At 38.3% G+C, this 19,960-nt stretch overlaps 3 protein-coding genes across 6 annotated transcripts; 2 read left to right on the top strand and 1 right to left on the bottom strand.

The window, feature by feature from the left end:
• Positions 1-3,426: 3,426 nt before the first annotated feature.
• Positions 3,427-4,505, bottom strand: LOC137749456 (23 kDa jasmonate-induced protein-like). Its single transcript, XM_068489547.2, has 2 exons — positions 3,987-4,505; positions 3,427-3,803 (listed from the first exon to the last, which is right to left on the bottom strand). The coding sequence occupies exons 1-2, from the start codon at positions 4,437-4,439 to the stop codon at positions 3,612-3,614; spliced, it is 645 nt and encodes a 214-aa protein (XP_068345648.2). The 5' UTR covers positions 4,440-4,505; the 3' UTR covers positions 3,427-3,611.
• Positions 4,506-11,737: 7,232 nt separating this feature from the next.
• Positions 11,738-13,360, top strand: LOC137707918 (23 kDa jasmonate-induced protein). 2 transcript variants are annotated; one of them, XM_088688645.1, is made up of 3 exons: positions 11,738-11,900; positions 12,074-12,644; positions 12,828-13,360. In XM_088688645.1, the coding sequence occupies exons 2-3, from the start codon at positions 12,180-12,182 to the stop codon at positions 13,041-13,043; spliced, it is 681 nt and encodes a 226-aa protein (XP_088544771.1). In that variant the 5' UTR covers positions 11,738-11,900; positions 12,074-12,179; the 3' UTR covers positions 13,044-13,360. The 2 variants fall into 2 exon arrangements, with proteins under 2 accessions (XP_088544771.1, XP_068302963.2); XM_068446862.2 differs by having other exon boundaries at positions 11,766-11,900; positions 12,093-12,644.
• Positions 13,361-13,878: 518 nt separating this feature from the next.
• Positions 13,879-15,626, top strand: LOC137707920 (23 kDa jasmonate-induced protein). Of its 3 annotated transcripts, none has more exons than XM_068446863.2 (3): positions 13,879-14,163; positions 14,337-14,910; positions 15,094-15,626. In XM_068446863.2, the coding sequence occupies exons 2-3, from the start codon at positions 14,446-14,448 to the stop codon at positions 15,277-15,279; spliced, it is 651 nt and encodes a 216-aa protein (XP_068302964.1). In that variant the 5' UTR covers positions 13,879-14,163; positions 14,337-14,445; the 3' UTR covers positions 15,280-15,626. The 3 variants fall into 3 exon arrangements, with proteins under 3 accessions (XP_068302964.1, XP_088546096.1, XP_088546095.1); XM_088689970.1 differs by having other exon boundaries at positions 14,007-14,163; positions 14,356-14,910; XM_088689969.1 differs by having other exon boundaries at positions 14,007-14,163; positions 14,248-14,910.
• Positions 15,627-19,960: the final 4,334 nt, after the last annotated feature.

Genomic DNA, 19,960 nt, shown 5'->3' with positions numbered 1-19,960 from the left:
ACTCTGTTTCTTCAAGTCGTCATTGATAATCCTCCTACTTCCCCTCATCAATCATCTCTGCAATTGTCACCACGTCTTTCCTCCTCTCCTCCATCTCTGGATGAGACTCAGCCAATTCTTCATGTCTCAGAGGTTTTGTTTTTGCCACTCTGTAGGCACATCAGAGTCAAGGCTTAAACTTTTTCCTCCACACCTATTCCCACTCCGCCTTTATCTCACCAGTGTCCCAAAATCCACCAAGTCTTACACTGGCGGTCGCCGAGCTGGTGGTATTTCAAAATTGCTTTGCCTTAGTTTGAGCGAACGACTTATCCCCCCTCATGGCTTGGTCGCCTTTGGATTGTGTCGCGTTGCCGGCAAATTCTTCTGGTTTCTATAATGTCGATCATGCCCAAACTCTTCTTCAGGCCATGAATGCCCCAACAGACAACAAAGAAGTTTGCACATCATTCGAATTCCTCATCTTGAGGTGTAATGAAGGTCGTTATGCAGTAAGTAATTCCCTTGCCTTAGCCTTCTGACTGGATAATTCAGGTTGTATTCTCCTGATACATTTCATTTGAACAAGCTCATGTTTGGAAAAAGGCGACTTTCCGGCACCAAACGGAGTAGATTTGACACTTAGAGGTTCCCTAGCTGAATGGATCGGGGCAACTGCACGCGTTGTTGGCGTACCTGGAAAAAGTACGTATAGAACTGCAGAAACCACAGACGGAACATCATTCCCCAGCGGAGATGCACATAGTAGTGGCATAGAAGGCAAGGGCGAACAATCTTAAAGTCGTATTTGCCAAGGTCAAAGGAGAATTAGGGCAGAAGCTCGAATTAGGTCTGAGGCATAGTGAGTCTTATATTTGAAGCGGATCTCCTGGGAAACAGAGCGAACAATGCTACACTCAGAAGTGGACTAGCTGCATATGAGATAGAGCAGAAGGAAGATGCAAACATGACGGCTCTTCAATTAGCCAAAGATGAGAATGAGGCAGACGTTGAAGGGTTGCGTACATCGTTCATGGTGGTGTCTTTCCTGCAGTACTTTGAATGCTATGACTTTAGTTTCTTAACAGGTTACGATGGGCAAGGCCATCACGAAGGCTGGGATCCTCATCGAATCTTAGTGAATATCAAAAGAGCTAACCTTAACGTCCTTGAGCATTTGAGGAGTAACTTCATGGAGACGTCTGTCGATGAGGACTCTGGTCCAGATGATCCAGCTGGTGAGGCTATTGTAGCTGATGATAAATGGAAGTTGGTAATGGTGGAGCCTAACTCCAAGAGGCAATGCAGTTGAATGATTTTTCTTGCATTCAGATACTAAGCCGGCTAAGAAAAGGCAATGTCCTTCCATAACTTTCCTGATCATCTTTCCCCTTATCATGGAACTTGGGCTTCTGCATTTTATTAAACAGGCTTGCTTGCTTTTCTTGCATCTTTTGTTTTGGTGAAATGATTCTACCCAAGTGCTTGAGCCTGTCTGGGAAAAATTCTCTAGGATTCTTCACTCTGTGTTTCCATATAATGGGTGCACTTTAGTTTGTTGATCTTTTCAGAGTAGGCTAACTCCGAAGTAACAGGCACTAAGGTAAACCACGAGTAAGTTTGTGTGCCTGGGACAGAGCTTAATACTCCCCTATGTAGCATTGATTCAGGAAAACGCTACCTCCCAAATGTAGTGTTTATAAATATTTCCATCGTAATAGTCGGAGTACCACCTTATTTCAACCTCTGGCCTTTGGCCCATGAAAAACATTCTTGCCCTAGACTCACTTTTGCACCGATCAGACTAAAGGTAAGGATTCGTTAGATAATACATGTAACATCCTCCGGGTTATTAAGGTCTTTTACTTCGAGTTAGTCCAATTGTCAAGTCTTCGCGCGTTTGTTTGTTCACCTTGTTCCATTCCAATTATGATGATTTAGATATTGCAATGTGTAACTAAGAAAGGGCTTTCTTCTCAATCTGGATTAGCGGTCCATCCTTAGTGAATCTTAAACGAAAGTTCGTTAGGGACTTGATCGCCTGCATGTGGGTTAGAAACACTTTTTATGTTAGACCCTATGCATTGGACCTAAGCGTCTCTGATCGGACTACACTTACTTGACTTGGCTAAATCACTTCCGTGTATAAAAGCTCCATTGGAATAAAATTCTTCCTAAGGATTTCCTTGTTTATATGCCTTCTTCAAACTTGCTTAACACATAGGGTTGCAGAACTTACTTGATTAAGTATGCTAGTCTGGGATAGAAGTGATCGTACTCGAGGTCGGGAATCAAAGCCACCCCTCATATGATTTCTGAATTGCCCTTTTGATCAATCTCTCGAATGACATAGAGCCTGGGTTTGAATGTCATAACCCACATCCTTCACGTTGCATAATCTTCCGGGAGCCGGATTGTGCACTAGGCTTCCGGGTTAGGGGGCCATGTCCCCGTGCTCGTAGTCCGTCAATCGTAATCACGCTTATTACGGTTCGAGTTTCCAAGATGCTAACCAAACAATACGGAGTGGGCTAAAGGAGACTCCTTTAACACTTTCACTTTGAATTTTTAGACTTGCAATTACGTGAAGTTTCAAAATTACAAGTCATGAAGAAGTTGAAAAGATGGATTTACACCAAGCCATATGCATGTAGGTCATGTGGACAAAAAGGCCATACTTCAAAGGTTATATCTTAAGACTGTTTTAAGCAGCTAAACTCACAAAATTGTACTAGAAGTGAAAAAATTAAACGCTTATGATTATGAATATTCTAGAATGAAAATATGTTATTTGGAAGTGGGAGAATGAACTCATCATTAAGAAAGAATGCAAGTATTATATTGTTTGAGCTATGTCAAGCTAAAAATTTTGATTTTTATTTAAATTCTAAGTTTATTTCTCACTCAAAAAAAGAGTGATATTAATTATTTATTATTACATTTTTTACCTTGCGTCTTCCTTGTGCGCATCCCAACTCTTTGGAATTCCCACTACCTAACCCGTTGCCAGAATTCTCATAAGAGATTAACCATAATGAAAAACGCAAGCTCCAAAAGAAAGTGTCATTTAAATTAAAGGGGTTGATTTTATAGTGAAGCAGTCTATCATAGTCACAATTGGTACGTGCCTCAAGCCAATGGCCAAGCATAACCGAGTATTAAACTCACCTCAAATCGATGTTCACATATATCTTATTGGGGAAGTACTTAATTATTGATGCTCAACGTACTAATTATGGATATGTATAAATTCGTCGACAGTAGTTGTATGGTCGAATATTTTTTAATTAATTTGTTAACAAAGTATGGAGATTCATGCACTCCCCTACCTCCTCTCGATCGTTGTATTTTATGGTACTTCAAGTTCACAAATGATCGTGACTTAGTTTACAAGCTTGGGTTCTTGCATATTAGACTGCATTTGTTGACTATGCCAAAAACCCTGAGTATTGAAATTCTACTTAAATTTATTAAGATTAGAATAACATACAAGAAGATTCAAAATACAAGCCCATTATTGAACTAAAATTAACATGAAATACTATTGGTTCACACTACCAATTTATTAAAAGTCCCCATGCATGCATGCATGCATACGAGAAATTAAAGTGAGTGGGTACAAATGCACCAACTCAGACATTTTCTAAAGTGAGTATTCCTTCAACAATTGGGAAAATGCCGCTGCCAGTTGAGATCATTGAAACACATCCGTTCCATGTGTCCTTATGGTAGAACCGAGACCGAGTAGCACACAAGAGTTTATTGACTTCGCCCCAAGTTGCTTCATTGTTAAAGTGGTTAGTTTTGCGAATCTCCGTGTAGACCTGCACACGCACATACGCATTGTAAAGGAATGAGGATGGTCATGAGATAACCGCGCTCATACCTGATAAATCATTGTGAGATGACTCAAATCTCTACAAATCTGTTCATTATAAGTAAATATGCTCTGAGATATATATGCGTTCGATTTCGAATATGTATATACATGTAAAATCACTACTTACCCTGTTGTCCCATTTAACCCTGTCCTTCGGGTTGGCCCAACTCAGCATCCAGTCGCAGTTGGTACCACCAGCGTTCTTTCCGCGATACACTACAGCGGCAGAAGAGCCCCATTGAACTCTGACATGCAGAAACGCAGCCCACTGGCCATTTGCAATAAGTGGTGGGTATGGGGACTTTCCCATGAGGCCAATCCAATCTTTTTGACCAATATATTCTAGAGTGCTTCCCGTAGCATTGTAAACAAGGCAGAGAGTGGCAATTCCGGCACCGGATTCTGCCTTCAATTTTTCCACATGTGCTCGCGCTTTCGCGTCCTTCCCCGCCGCGTTTTTCATATTCATGGCCACGCGTGCCCTGTCGATTCTTTCAATTTGCCCCCGCCTACATGCATACTCTCGCATGCCCTCCAAAGTTGCGTTTGTGATGGGTTCGCCAAACACGTTATCTGCCATCTCTCTCAAAATCAAGACTCAACTGATTAATTCTCTACCTCCCTCCGTCTGTACATTTTCATCCTATATACATGCATATATATACACACACACACACGCATACACACATATATATATATACAATGTCATATACAAATATATTATTCATTATTAAATAAATAATATAATTATTATAAATATTATCTCTATTAATTAATGAAACTCTCTTTGTCAACCAAAAGATGATGAAAATACAATTTAATCTTCTATCACACAAAAAAATGATGGGCAATAATGTAATTTCACAGGTCTAAATTTTACTGTTTTTTATTAAAGCCTCACACTTAGAGGTGATGTTAAAATATATCTAATATTTAAAATAAAATTAAAAAAAAAAGACCCAAAACCAAAAACCAAAAACAAAAACCTCGTACCCCCCACGTTCTCTCTCTCTCTCTCTCTCTCTCTCTCTTCTTCTCATTTTCTAAAAAAATGTGTTCATACACACAAAATGTGTAGGCAAATACTAGTAATGAATAAGGATAAGTCATCTTGTTAAATTATTAAATGTTACCTTTCATTTCCGAGTTTTCATAATTATTCTAATTAAATCAATTAGAAATCAACAAATAGTAAGTGGACCGACAGTACAAAAAAACCCACTCTCGAGATGAAAACAACTTGCTTCCTAAAGCAGCGTTCGTCGCCTAGGTTCTAAGATGACAAATATGGATAGTAATTTAACCTGTCAAATTCAATTCATATAGTTACTGATTAGAACAGTTCGGTTTTGGACATTAAATTTTAAGTATTTTATAGTTATGAGTAACCGTCGAGTAAATTTTTCCATTCTAGAATCGGTTATGGTTATTGGCGTATCCACCTCAAACCTATTCCCAAAATCAGACCATTTTCATTTTTAAATAATATATAAATTTTTAGTATATAGAGAAACAAATTATCAGTAATCATGCATTATTAAATATGGATGTCTACGCTAGTAATTGTATTCATTATATTAATAATAATATAAGTTATATGCTTATCAATTATTAGTAGTATAATATTTTTATTGATAATATAAATAGTTAATATTATTTATTAATACTTTAATATAATTTATTATATGCATTGTATCAGTATTCAGTAGTATATTTAATCTTATTTATTTTTATTTAATGCCCACAATTTAATTAATAATGTAAATAAATATAAAAAATTTAGGGTGCTACTAGACCCACCTCATTGTCATATTTCCTCATACACCTTATAATTTGACCTACTATAAAAAGTTAAAAAATTGAAATGTTATTTCTTCATCCAATGTTATTCCTAAAATATCCTTTAATTTATATCTAAACTCATTCTATTTTAATTTATCAAAATGTCATCACCCTAGCCGCACCACCCCCTCAAAACGTCACCCACCCCCGTCAGCAACCAAAACCCTTGAGACCTGCTTGGTGGCATCTCCTTTGGAAGAGAGAAAAACAGGAGAGGGAAGTAGAGAGAGAAGCGAGAAGGCACATCATCCCTTCTTCGTTGGTTGATGTGAGATGTTGCCCACCTCCATAGAGCATGAGGCCTTTTAGGGACCCACTGACTTCGGATTCCATTGGAACTCTGAAGTTAAGTGAGTTCGGATGAGTGCATTTCTAGGATAGGTGATCCACTGGGAAGTTCTCGTGTGAGTTCCCAGAAACAAAACCGTGAGGGCGTGGCCGAGGCCCAAAGTGGACAATATCGTGCTACGGCGGAGTTAGGACTGGGGCGTGACACGGGAAGGGAGGAAGAGAGAAACAGGAGGGGAGGAAGAGAGAGAAGCACGAGGGAGAGAGAGGACGAAGACCCACTCTCTTTGTCAGCAATGGTTGAAATGCAATTTTGATGGAACATAGGTGGACATCAATGTGGTGGGGGTCGAGTTATGGAGTGGTGGTGGGTGATGAGGAGGGAGATTTTCAATTTTCCCAGTTTGAGAGAGAGATGGAGAGACGGTGGTGGGGGGAGAGAGAAACGGGGTAGGGACAAGGGAAATGGTAGCGGGGTTTTTTTTTTTCTAAGTTTTTTTATTTTTTTATTTTTATAGCTATAATAACATTAATTATAATAAAATAAATAAAGTTTTAAAAGTCTTTTTATAAAAGGATAAACATGCCATTAACATTTTGACTAAAATGTGGGGGTGAGAATATAGGACAATGGGGTGGGTTTATCACCATTCAAAATTTATAACGGGAAAAACCATTATCGATGGAAAATTCAATATCGGATGGGAAAAGCTATACCCCGTTACCCGTCATCCTCCACAACCCATCGCCCCTACAATGGTGAGCTATCAAAGACATGGCATCAACTCTAAAAACTAAAGCATTGTACCAAACAACTTTAGAGAAATACTTTAGTTCATCTTAAACTTTTTTTTTGTGATATTGCATATTGTTGTACTCATTGACAAATATTACTATTTGAGGGTGTGTTTTCTTGATGGAATCAAGACAAATTATAACTTATTATAATGTGGAGTTTATTCCTATACATAAAAGGTCCTAAGTTGGAATTGGAATTTTTTATGACTTTATGGAGGTTATTACCTTATAGAGTATTATTTTGGAGAGATTTTAATGTACATATTTTATATTATACTCTCAAAGTCAAATAGAGAGCTTTGTATTTCCATAATCTCATGTTCCCACTCCAATTAGGTCAACTTAATTACCTTTTAAATCGTGTTCTCACTACACCCTACTAATGGTGCATTATAAATTAATTTTATATATTAATTAGAAGATTGGTATGTAAGAAGAACAACTTATATGTATCAGGTTTACCATCACATAATGTCGTAGTTCATATCTAATGTGGAGATAAATTTACATATAACTAGTGAGTTGACTATCATTTGTATCAACTAAGCCAACTGTAAAAAATTCTTTTTTCTTAAGAAATACCGAGACTTCTATCTCTTTTTATATATTTCTTTTTTTCTTTTGCTTCTGTTGAAATTGCATTATTAAAACGAAATGCTATAGAGGCAATAATCTCTTTCAATGTAAGTTTTCTCTTATTGAAAGACTAGTCTTTATAGGAAGTAATCTCTAACGGAGACGAAGGCTAACCCACCCATTCCAAGAACTTGCTTGCCCCTGTATAAAAATGCAATTGGCCATGGTATTCTTAAGCCGACAAGGTCCACATGCCTTACACTTTGATAATTGTTGTTCTGGTTGCTCTAAGAGGTTTTTGTATTTAATTTAATCTCCTACAAGGGCCACATGCATGACAGCATATTTCATTACTGGATCTGACTGCGTACCAATAGGAAAAATAAAATAAAATTGCCAAGGTCATTTTCTATTCGGTAGTTATTAGTGCATAATTAGGTCAAGGGGTTTCGTGTTTAATTTAATTTCTTACTTTCAAAAAAAAAAAATAAAAAAAAAGTACAAGGGCATATGCATGACAGCATATTTTATTATTGGATCTGACTGGCTAGCAATAGGAGAAATAAAATAAAATTGCCAAAGTCTTTTTCTATGTAGGGTCTATCTAGCAGTGCCGTAATTAACATACAGTTTTACTATATTTGACAGAGAAAATTAAAAAAGTGTTAATGAGGTAAAAGCAATTTAAAAATTTCCTAATAAGCACGTCAAATTTGTTTGTATGAAGTACTTACATTTTTATAAAATGATTTTCGGTGTGCTTCTAATAAAAGTGTTTTCTAAGCAAAAGTATTTAAAAATATATAAGAAAGAGAGAGGCATAGCAACTCTTATATGTTAAGGTTGTAAAAAACATAGGCAAGACAACGGAACCTTGATTATTCAAAGACTGTATCTTAAGATTATTTTTATGTGAAAAAGAAAAAAATGCGAAGGTCTTAATTTATTTGGTAAACGTAGAACATATTCATGAATATTCCTAGTTCCTAGATTATTCAAAGACAATATCTTAAGACCATTTTATGCATATGATTTTTAAATCTATGTCAAAGACTATATCTTAAAAGTATATGTTAAGACCATTTTAAGTCGTTGAACTCACAAAATTTGTATTAGAAGCAAAAGAATTGAACGGTTCTGATTATGAATATGTTACTTGGTTGGGACATAACCTTACCACAGTAAATTGACAATATTAAATTAAGTGTCATGAAATCATATAGCCAAATATCAAAATAGCAATTATAATGATGCATAAATGCCATGCAACCTCTTTAGTGACCCCCGTTAATTTATAAAATAAAACACGCGAACCAGCACGTCACATACCATGCATTTTACCCTTGTAGAGGTGGTTCAAATGTTCTATTATAGAAACTAACCCCCACATGAGATCCCAAGTTCATAAACCCCTTTTTACTAGTCATCTTATCTAATTCATTGATTTCCAGCCCAAATCACCCACATCGACAATTCTCGTCGATATCTTATTCTACTATGCATATCGGGCTCGCCTGGAACTGGTTCCACAATGAATAGATCAATTGCACAAAAGATCATTTCCAACTACCCTCATTTCCATACTTCCAATCTAAATACTGAAATTCCCACCAATTCAACATGAATGATGTACAAATAATATCAATTTATCTTCCACATGTATCATAGTATATTCTCAATGAATAATATTTTAGCAATAATTCCATAACCAATAACAAGTAAACACTTCACTGAAGCAATTAGCCAATTAATATTCAACCACATTAATCAGCCAAAAAGATCAAGAATATTATCACTACACAAAATTTAATAAAATCAATTTCTGTAAACGTTTACCTTATTTCCTGTACCTGGACTCCAAAGCATTGCACCAACTCTCTATTACAAGAGTGCACCACCATGGTGATCAATTCCTTGGTGCAAGCTGACATCCTAAGCAGGAAGATAAATACGAATATTTCAACACCCTTCTCTCTGGTTCTATTTGATTTCTTAATCTCTTCCTTCTATTTGTCTTCTCTTCTCTCTCTCTCTCTCTCTCTCTCTCTCTCTCTCTCTCTCTCTCTCTCTCTCTCTCTCTCTCTCTCTCTCTCTCTTACATATATATAAATATATACACGCACAACATATGTATGTGTGTGTAGATACACACACACACACCAATCTCTACGTAATGCATGCTATTTCTATCTTTCTCTCCTACGAGAGCCCACATGCTGCATACCGCCTTTCCTTCCAAAAACAATGGAGCGAGGCTCCTATTTATAGTAGTAGAAATTGAAAATTTAAAAGCATCTCATTGGTGGATGTGGCGGCAAGTAAAGGAAGATTGGTTCGAAGATATCTAATCCTAGTTAATGCAATACAGCTCCTGTTACTAGCTATAACTAGTCAGCAACAATAGAGTATTCGTGGAGCACCTGGGAGCTCTAAATAATGCCACCTTAACCTTAAAAAATAAATAGATGAGAATGCCACCACCTAGCTAGAGACAGCTGCACCATTCTCCCTCCTACTAGCACCTCATGCTAAGCTAATATGCTGAGTCAACAACATGTAATCAAACTTCGATATGATCAATATATACATAAATAGACTGTAAACTTATTGGTTAAGTACAAGTACATTTGAAATACTAGTTATAGTATATCACATGGAAACCCTAAGTCAAAACTAGAAAATAATAGAATATATATATATATATATTTTTTTTTTTTTTTAAAATAGGGGTTCTCACAATTGGAATTGGATCCTCTCTGAGGCAATGCCTCGGGATCCTCCTGACCGGACAACACCCAACGACTACAAACAGAAGGGTCCCACTAAAGTTATAATAATTGTAGCAGTTGGATCAAAATCCAACGACCAATGTTGTTCGGTCAGGAGGATCTCGAGGCATTGCCAGGTTGCATTGTTTGAAGGTTTTACATTTATGTCTTGGTGTGGTTTTAAGCTTTAATTTCGTTTCTAGACCAAGCTTTTGGATTCAAGTTAGATTCTTCCTTCAACTGTTTGACTAGAGAATTTGATTTGTTATTTGAATCCAGATTTCATGTGCATATCATAAAATCATATCATATAATTGATTGTGTTGGTCTCGGTGCCATAAGGTGATGAGCTCAAGAGGAGCTGCCACATCGTGAAGACTGTAGGAGTTTATCTCGTGTAAGGTAAGGCTGCACAAAGGTAGTAAAGCTGCTCCATAGATAGGGATCTAGGAATTGAGCTTGTTTGGTCTTTGTATGAACCTTTGTTTACACTAGTGGATTGGACTCAGAGGAGAGTCCTGGGTTTTTTTTAACCCAGAGGTAGGTTTTTCCGGCAAAAAAATATCTTGTGTTCAAGTTATGTTTATTGTGTCACACATCCCACATACACATACATGGTACATATATTTGTTGAACATTTAAATGGTATGTGCTCATTGTCATGCTCACTTGACACACTAATAACTTGCAACGATTTACAGCCTTGCTGACTAGGATAGTTTTTTGGGAATTGAGATTGGTATTTGAATCTCAAATTTATTGACTAGCAAATCTTTCTTAGGTGACTAGCGGCCTTGACTAGTCAGTCCAGGGAATTATAATTTTTATATATAGGATATTTTAGCTGTTACCAATTTCAGAATCTCAATAAGAATTCCCAAGATTTACACAATCATATTTCTAACCAAATTAGGACTGTAACAATTTTAATCTTTTTCATCTCTTAAATTAAATTTGATAAAAATCTGATCCGATCTAATTATTCAAATAGTTACCGAATTCATTAATATGATTATAAATAAATTCAGACATCAATCAACATTGATCTAATCTGACGCCAATAAATATACACATATGAATTATATGTGATTGTATTATATAGAGGTATTTTTCGGTTTACCTCTCGAACTTGTATAGAGTTGCTAATTTTCCTCTCTGAAGTTTAATTTTAGCCAATTACCACATGAACTTTTATAATTAGTCAATTTCCTCCTGTGAACTTGAGCTTTGGCAGGATACCTCCCTAAAATTTTATAAATAGCCAATTCCCCCTAATGTTAGATTTTAAAAATTTTCATCCAATTTCCATCCATCCAATTTTCCATTTTTTTAACCCTCATATAGTTGTCATGTATTGTTTGCATGATCAAAATGGATGGAAAATTGGACAAAACTTTTTAAAATCTAGCGTCAGGAGGAGAATTGGCTATTTATAAGAGTTCAGGGGTTATAGGCTAAAATCAAAATTCGAGAGAGAAATTGACTAATTATAAAAGTTCAGGAGATAATCGAACAAAATTAAAGTTCAGGAGAAAAACTGTCAGCTTTGTACAAATTCGGTAGGCAAATCAACAAATATGCCTTAAATATAAGCACCAATAGAGCAAATGTACATGGTCAACGGTTTTATTAGTTGCTGATTAGTTAGGAGTTTCTTTCAGCCCACAGAGAGTTCAATCCCAAATCTCCCAACAATCTAACCTTCGTCTGCAACCAGGATCCTGCTGACAGCGGCACCGACTGTCCAGATTGAAGGCTTAACTAGATAGGTATAACGGGTTTAGTTTAATTTCCAATTTCAATTCATGTCTGTTGGTGTTATAATTTGATTTAAGATTAAGTTTAATTTTCAGTTTCAATTTCCAAAGAATTGCTGTTGGATATATACCCTGATTGGAATTCCTTAATTAAAGTATCTGAATTGATTAGTCTTTTCCTGTAGTTGTGATTTATGTCCTCAGAACCCCATTCAGCTCAGATGGGGGAATTGAGATGCTAATTTGAGGTGGGTGGGGGGGGGGGGGGGAGAGAGAGAGAGAGAGAGAGAGATGGAGATGGTGAGAGACGTGTTTGGCAACCCCATCAAAACCGCAACTTTGGAGGGTATGCCAGAGTATAGATCTGAGTCTGGGGAAATAACAAGAATCGAAAGGGCACGCGCGGCAATGGTTATGCAAAAAGCCAGGGGAAAGGACTACGTGAAGGCACGAGCACACGCCGAGCATTTGAAGGACGAATCCGGTACAAAACTCGCCAATCTCGTCCTTATTTACAATGCAACAGGAGACACCGTTAGATGTGTTGGTCAGAAAGATTGGATTGGCCTCGACGTAGAGTACCCACCACTGATTGGAAATGGCCAGTGGGCTGCGTTTCTGACCGTCAAAAACCCCAGTTATGGTTATGGCTCTACTTCCGCTGTTGTGTATCGCGGCAAGAACGCGGATGGTACCAACTGCGACTATATGCTGTCTTGGACCAACCCGGCGGACAGGGTTAAATGGGACAACACGGTAAGTAGTGATTTTATCTGTATGTACATATTTGAAATTGAACGCATTTGATATATCTCATGGCATATTTACTTACAATGAATAAACTTGTAGAGATTGAGTCTTCTCACAATGATTTATCGAGTGTGAGCGCGGTTATCTCATGCTCATCCTCATTCCTGTACAATGCGTATGTGTGTGCAGGTCTGTACGCAGGTTCGCAGAACTAACCACTTTGACAATAGAGCAACTTGGAGTGAAATCTACAATCGCTTGGATACTTTGAGTGAAATCTGCAATAACTTGGATACAACTCGCTCGTCCCAAGAGGATACATGGGATGGATGTTCGTCAATAATCACAACTGACAGTGCTGTTTTTGCAGTAGTTGAGGGAACACTCACTTTAGAAGATGTCTGAGTTGATGCATTTGGTGTCATATGTTTCTGCGTTTTGGAAACTTGGAAGGCTAGCTAGGCAGGTGTCTGGCTGCTTACAAGGAATCTGGACCTCGTTGCGGTTGTCTTGTCGCTTGTCAGGAGCAGAGCAGTGGCGGAAATTTGCTGAAGTGAATGCCGATGGTGCTTGGAAGGATGGTTCTGCAGGGGAGTGGTGTTATTATTTGTGATAGCAATGGTTCTTTTCGTTCATAACTTCTTTAATAAGATATTCGTGCATTAATATACTTTGTGAACATTGATTTGAGGTTGCAAGTGAACTTTAGCTTTGTTGGTTAAGAGCATTTATCCATGCATTCTGTGCTCGAAATTCTCCTTCCGTAATTTAGATGAATGTAATATAATTATCTTATTGTTTGCCGAAAAATATGAAATAATTTGAAGTTGGTGCTTTTCTTAAAGGTAAAAAAAAAAAAAAAACATCAATTTGAGGTTAGTTCAATGCCTAACTAAGATTGATCAATTGTGTGGCTAAGCCAAATACTTTTAAAATATGTTGTATAGAAAGAAAAATATAAACATTGATATGAGGCAGAGGGACGGTGAAGAGAAATTGCGTCATTTATAGTTTGAACCTGAAACTTAGCAGGGTAAAGAAAAATACTCTAACCCCTAGCGAAATACACCACTTGATAATTTACGTTTTTAACGCTCATATAGTTGTCATGTATTGTTTGCATGATCAAAATAGATGGAAAATTGGACAAAACTTTTTAAAATCTAGCGTCGGGAGGAGAATTGACTATTTATAAGAGTTCAGGGGTTATAGGCTAAAATCAAAATTTGAGAGGGAAATTGACTAATTATAAAAGTTCAAGGGATAATCGAACAAAATTAAAGTTCAGAGAAAAACTGTCAGCTTCGTACAAATTCGGTAGGCATCAACAAATATGCCTTAAATATAAGCACCAATAGAGCAAATGTACATGGTCAACGGTTTTATTAGTTGCTGATTAGTTAGGAGTTTCTTTCAGCCCACAGAGAGTTCAATCCCAAATCTCCCAACAATCTAACCCTCGTCTGCAACCAGGATCCTGCTGACAGCGGCACCGACTGTCCAGATTGAAGGCTTAACTAGATAGGTATGACGGGTTTAGTTTAATTTCCAATTTCAATTCATGTCTGTCGGTGTTATAATTTGATTTAAGATTAAGTTTAATTTTCAGTTTCAATTTCCAAAGAATTGCTGTTGGATATATACCCTGATTGGAATTCCTTAATTAAAGTATCTGAATTGATTAGTCTTTTCCTGTAGTTGTGATTTATGTCCTCAGAACCCCATTCAGCTCAGATGGGGGAATTGAGATGCTAATTTGAGGTGGGGGGGGGGGGAGAGAGAGAGAGAGAGAGAGAGAGAGAGAGAGATGGAGATGGTGAGAGACGTGTTTGGCAACCCCATCACAACCGCAACTTTGGAGGGTATGCCAGAGTATAGATCTGAGTCTGGGGAAATAACAAGAATCGAAAGGGCACGCGCGGCAATGGTTATGCAAAAAGCCAGGGGAAAGGACTACGTTAAGGCACGAGCACACGCCGAGCATTTGAAGGACGAATCCGGTACAAAACTCGCCAATCTCGTCCTTATTTACAATGCAACAGGTGACACCGTTAGATGTGTTGGTCAGAAAGATTGGATTGGCCTCGACGTAGAGTACCCACCACTGATTGGAAATGGCCAGTGGGCTGCGTTTCTGACCGTCAAAAACCCCAGTTATGGTTATGGCTCTACTTCCGCTGTTGTGTATCGCGGCAAGAACGCGGATGGTACCAACTGCGACTATATGCTGTCTTGGAGCAACCCGGCGGACAGGGTTAAATGGGACAACACGGTAAGTAGTGATTTTATCTGTATGTACATATTTGAAATTGAACGCATTTGATATATCTCATGGCATATTTACTTACAATGAATAAACTTGTAGAGATCGAGTCTTCTCAAAATGATTTATCAATTATGAGCGCGGTTATCTCATGCTCATCCTCATTCCTGTACAATGCGTATGTGTGTGCAGGTCTGTACGCAGGTTCGCAGAACTAACCACTTTGACAATGGAGCAAATTGGAGTGAAATCTACGATCACTTGTGTACAACTCGCTCGTCCCAAGAGGATACATGGAATGGATGTACGTCAATCATCACAACTGACAGTGCTGTTTTTGCAGTAGTTGAGGGAACACTCACTTTGGAAGATGTCTGAGTTGATGCATTTGGTGTCATATGTTTCTGCGTTTTGGAAACTTGGAAGGCTAGCTAGGCAGGTGTCTGGCTGCTTGCAAGGAATCTGGACCTCGTTGCGGTTGTCTTGTCGCTTGTCAGGAGCAGAGCAGTGGCGGAAATTTGCTGAAGTGAATGCCGGTGGTGCTTGGAAGGATGGTTCTGCAGGGGAGTGGTGTTATTATTCGTGATAGCAATGGTTCTTTTCGTTCATAATTTACACTGGTCGAGGCTACCTGATGTAAACTTCTTCAATAAGATATTCGTGCATTAATATACTTTGTGAGCATTGATTTGAGGTTGCAAGTGAACTTTAGCTTTGTTGGTTAAGAGCATTTGTCCATGCATCGAGGTTCTGTGCTCGAAATTCTCCTTCCGTAATTTAGATGAATGTAATGTAATTATCTTATTATTTGCCAAAAAATATGAAATAATTTGAAGTTGGTGCTTTTCTTAAAGGAAAAAAAAAAACATCAATTTGAGGTTAGTTCAATGCCTAACTAAGATTGACCAATTGTGTGGCTAAGCCGAATACTTTTATAATATGTTGTATAGAAAGAAAAATATAAACATTGATATGAGGTTGAAGGACAGTAAAGAGAAAATGCATCATTTATAGTTTGAACCCGAAACGCAGCAGGGTAAAGAAAAATACTCTAACCCCAAGCGAAATACACCACTTGATAATTTACGTTGTTTCACCTCAAAATCCAAAAAAAATAAGTAAATTTTCTCTGACCCCGGAGAAAACCAATAATTGCAAAAGTAGCTCCAGCCTCACTGCAACAATTACTAATCAGTGCCGGTACGTGCAGCAGCTCCATCCCTCCTCCGTTGGCGGTGACTCTTTCTCTGACAGGTTCCATTGATATGAGATGGCTAGGCCCTCCGCGAAGCACACATCAGCTCGGCTGCTGCTGTTGATATGCGTTGGGCAGCTGGGGATGTTAGATTACATGATGTATGGTTAGTTGTTAGGCACTGCCATGTGTCTCTATTGTATTGGTGAGTCTAGAAGTTAGTTATGTGTAGTTGTATTTATAACAAGGATAGGTTGTAATATGGAATGATATGAAAAATATCAGTTTCTCTCACTACTCTCTCTCTTCGAATTCTCTCTGCATTTCTCCATAACTAAATCTCAGCGTTAACATGGTATCATCGCCTGCCAAGGGTAACACCATTGGTTGACGATTCCTGTGCTTCCGCTCGTTTTTTCGATTCCTGTGCTTCTGTTCGTTGTCGGTGCTCCGGTTCGTCTTCGTTGTTCCGGTGACGGTTTGTTGGTGCGTTTCGGTGGCTTTTCTACAAACCCTAGAAATTTTTTTTGGGGGGTTTCTTGAGCTCGTCGGTGGTAGTTCTTCTCTCGGTCAATCTTTTGTTCGTCGTCGCTTGGATCTGTGGCTGGATCCGTATTTCTTCTCTCGGTCGATCTTTTGTTCGTCGTCGCTTGGATCTGTGGCTGGATCCATCCTCAATTTGTCTAGTCGTTGCCGTTGAGGTGTTTTCTTTCGATATCTCTGCTTGATTCGATTTATTACTGGTTCTTGATTTGTTGATTCTTGGCCATTGCTGCTTTGTGATTCTCTATCTCTTGGATTTATTGAATCTCTGATTGAATTAGTCATGGTTACTACTGCTCAACTAGCACTCACACAATCACCTATCTCTTCGCTTATACCTAGTGTTGGAAACACTGTTACTGTGAAGTTAGATGATTCGAACTATGTTACTTGGAAATTTCAGATAGAATTGTTGCTAGAAGGGAATGGCATTATGGGGTTTGTTGATGGATCTCTTACCTGTCCTTCGAAATATGATGATTCGGGTTCTGATGGTGAATTGATAGTTAATAACTCTTCAATCACTGATGCTTATAAAGTTTGGACAATACATGATAAAGCTCTTATGACTTTGCTTACTGCAACCCTATCCACTGCTGCTTTATCCTGTGTAATTGGTTGTCAAAGCTCACGAGCAATGTGGAATAATCTTAAAGAGCGATTTGCCAATATGACTCGTACTAGCATTGTTCAAATGAAGATTGATCTGCAAAACGTCAAGAAAGGGCCAGAATCCATTGATCTTTACTTGCAAAGAATTAAGGATTGCAGGGATCAATTAGCCACTGCTGGTGTTGTGATTTCTGATGAGGATATTGTAATTGTAGCTCTGAGAGGCTTGCCTACAGAATATAATGTCATTAAGTCTGTAATTCGTGGGCGAGAGAATCTGGTTTCCCTAAAAGAGCTCAGATCTCAGTTGAAGGCTGAAGAGTCTACATTGGAAGAGGTCATCAAGTCACCCTCTTTAATGGCAGCTATGATTGCAAATACTTCCCGTTCAGCTTATGACACTAGTGGCTCTTCCCAGTCTACCACTCCCACTGGCAATTTTGATTTTGGGCCATATGTTCCTTCTGGTTCCCAGATGTCTCAATTTCAGCCACTGTCCTTTTCTCCTAACAATGGTCCTGTTGCATTTGTCTCTCAGACTGGTTCTGGGACTTATAACAACTTCAGGGGAAATAACTACAAGTTCAGGGGTAAAGGCAAGAAGTTTAATTCTGGTTTTCATCAACCATCTGGTTATCAAGGCTCTGCACAACCTTCATTTCCATCTCAGTCTCCGTTTCAGCATCCTGGCTCTCCAATTGTTCCAGATCAATCATTTCAACCTTTGCTCATCTGTCAAATATGTGATAAAAAGGGCCATGTAGCTCTCAATTGTTTTCAGAATGGTTGTCAAATATGTGGCAGAAAAGGACACACTGCTGCCACCTGTTTTGACAGACTCAACTCTGCACCTGTTTCTGTGCCTTCATTTCAGAAATACTCTCCATCTTCCAATGTGATTCAGCAGCATCCATTTCACTCCTCTACACCACAGGTGTCACATCAGTTGCAGTCTTCAAATCCATTTCAATCTCCAGTGCAGCATCCTACTGTGATGTCTCATTCTCAGTATTCACATGGTCCAACTGGTGCTTTTACTGCACGAACCAATTTCTCTCCTACAGCACCACAGCAAGAGTATTGGTTACTCGATTCCGGAGCAACCAATCATATGACATCTGATCTGTCCAATTTGCAAGCTGCCACTCCTTATTCTTCATCAGAGACAGTTACTAGTGCTAGTGGTGAAGGTTTACAAATTAAACACATTGGTCAAGCTTGTTTATCTAATTCATCACATACACTTGAGTTAAAATCTGTGTTACATGTTCCACACTTATCACAACACTTATTGTCTATGCATCAATTGTGCAAAGACAACAATTGTAGGTGTATTGTTGATGAATTTTCTGTGTGTATACAGGACAAGGTCACCAACAAGGTACTATACCAAGGACTGAGTAACCAAGCTGTCTATCCACTTCCCATTCTTAAACAACCACAGCCCTCTCCTGCAGCATTTCTTGGACAGAAAATCAATACCTATCTCTGGCATTGCAGATTGGGACATCCAACCAACTCTGTAACTCAAGTAGCCCTTCATAAGTCTGGTATTACTTTTCCCTGTAATTCCACATCTCAAACTTGTATTGATTGCTTACAAGGCAAGTTTACAAAGTTACCTTTTCCCTTAGTAGCTTCAAAGTCTCTTGTTCCTTTTGAAGTCTTGCATACTGATGTATGGGGTCCCTCTCCTACCAAGTCTTTAGAAGGGTATCGCTATTATGTCTCGTTTATCGATGAATGTACCCGTTATACATGGATCTTTCCCATGATTAATAAAGCTGCTGTCTTTGAGATATTTGTGCACTTCCAAGCTTATATTCATACCTCTTTTTCTGCACATATTAAAGTCCTACAGAGTGATGGTGGGGGAGAGTATACTGGTCTTTTATTTCAAAATTTTCTAAAAACTAAAGGGATTGTCCACCAAAAATCATGTCCCTACACTCCTGAGCAGAATGGTTTAGCTGAGCGAAAGAATAGGCATATTGTTGAAACTGCTATCACATTACTTCAAAAAGCTTCCCTCTCACCTGAGTTTTGGTTTCATGCCTGTGCTACAGCTACTTATCTTATTAATAGGATGCCTACATCTGTGTTAAAGATGCACTCTTCATTTGAGATGTTATTTCACTCTCCACCTTCCCTTGAGCATTTAAGGATTTTTGGCTGTGCATGTTACCCTTCCATGAAACCCTATAGACAACATAAACTGGAACCTAAAACCATACAATGTCTTTTCTTGGGGTATGCTGCTCAATATAAAGGTTACATTTGTTATGATACCAAGGCTAATAAGCTTATTGTGTCCAGACATGTCTTGTTTGATGAAACTGTTTTTCCTAGTGCTACAGGGTTGTCCAAATCTTGTCTCCAATCTGCTATCTTCACCCAACCACATCCACACTTGATTAGTCACTCTAATACCTTTCATCATCCTCCCATCATACCAATACCATTTCCACAAATACCATCTTCTTCTCCAGTCCCTGTTACTCAGTCCAACTCTCCAACACTTGGTGATCTTGTCTCTACTGGAGGTGCAACTGTCTCAGATTCTACTGATTTTCAAGCTCCTGATCTGCCACCTGGAGATTCACTTGTCTCGGATTCTGACACCAACCCTGCTGTAACTACCTCTCAAGTTCCTGATCTGCAACCTGTTTCTGTGATCCATACTAATGCACATCCAATGCAAACACGGTC

This window comes from Pyrus communis, chromosome 17 (genome assembly GCF_041283825.1).
Source record: "Pyrus communis isolate YQ-2024b chromosome 17, ASM4128382v1, whole genome shotgun sequence".
Taxonomy (NCBI): domain Eukaryota; kingdom Viridiplantae; phylum Streptophyta; class Magnoliopsida; order Rosales; family Rosaceae; genus Pyrus; species Pyrus communis.
The sequence above is the reverse complement of the archived record's forward strand: the minus strand, read 5'-3'. Positions and strand labels throughout refer to the sequence as shown.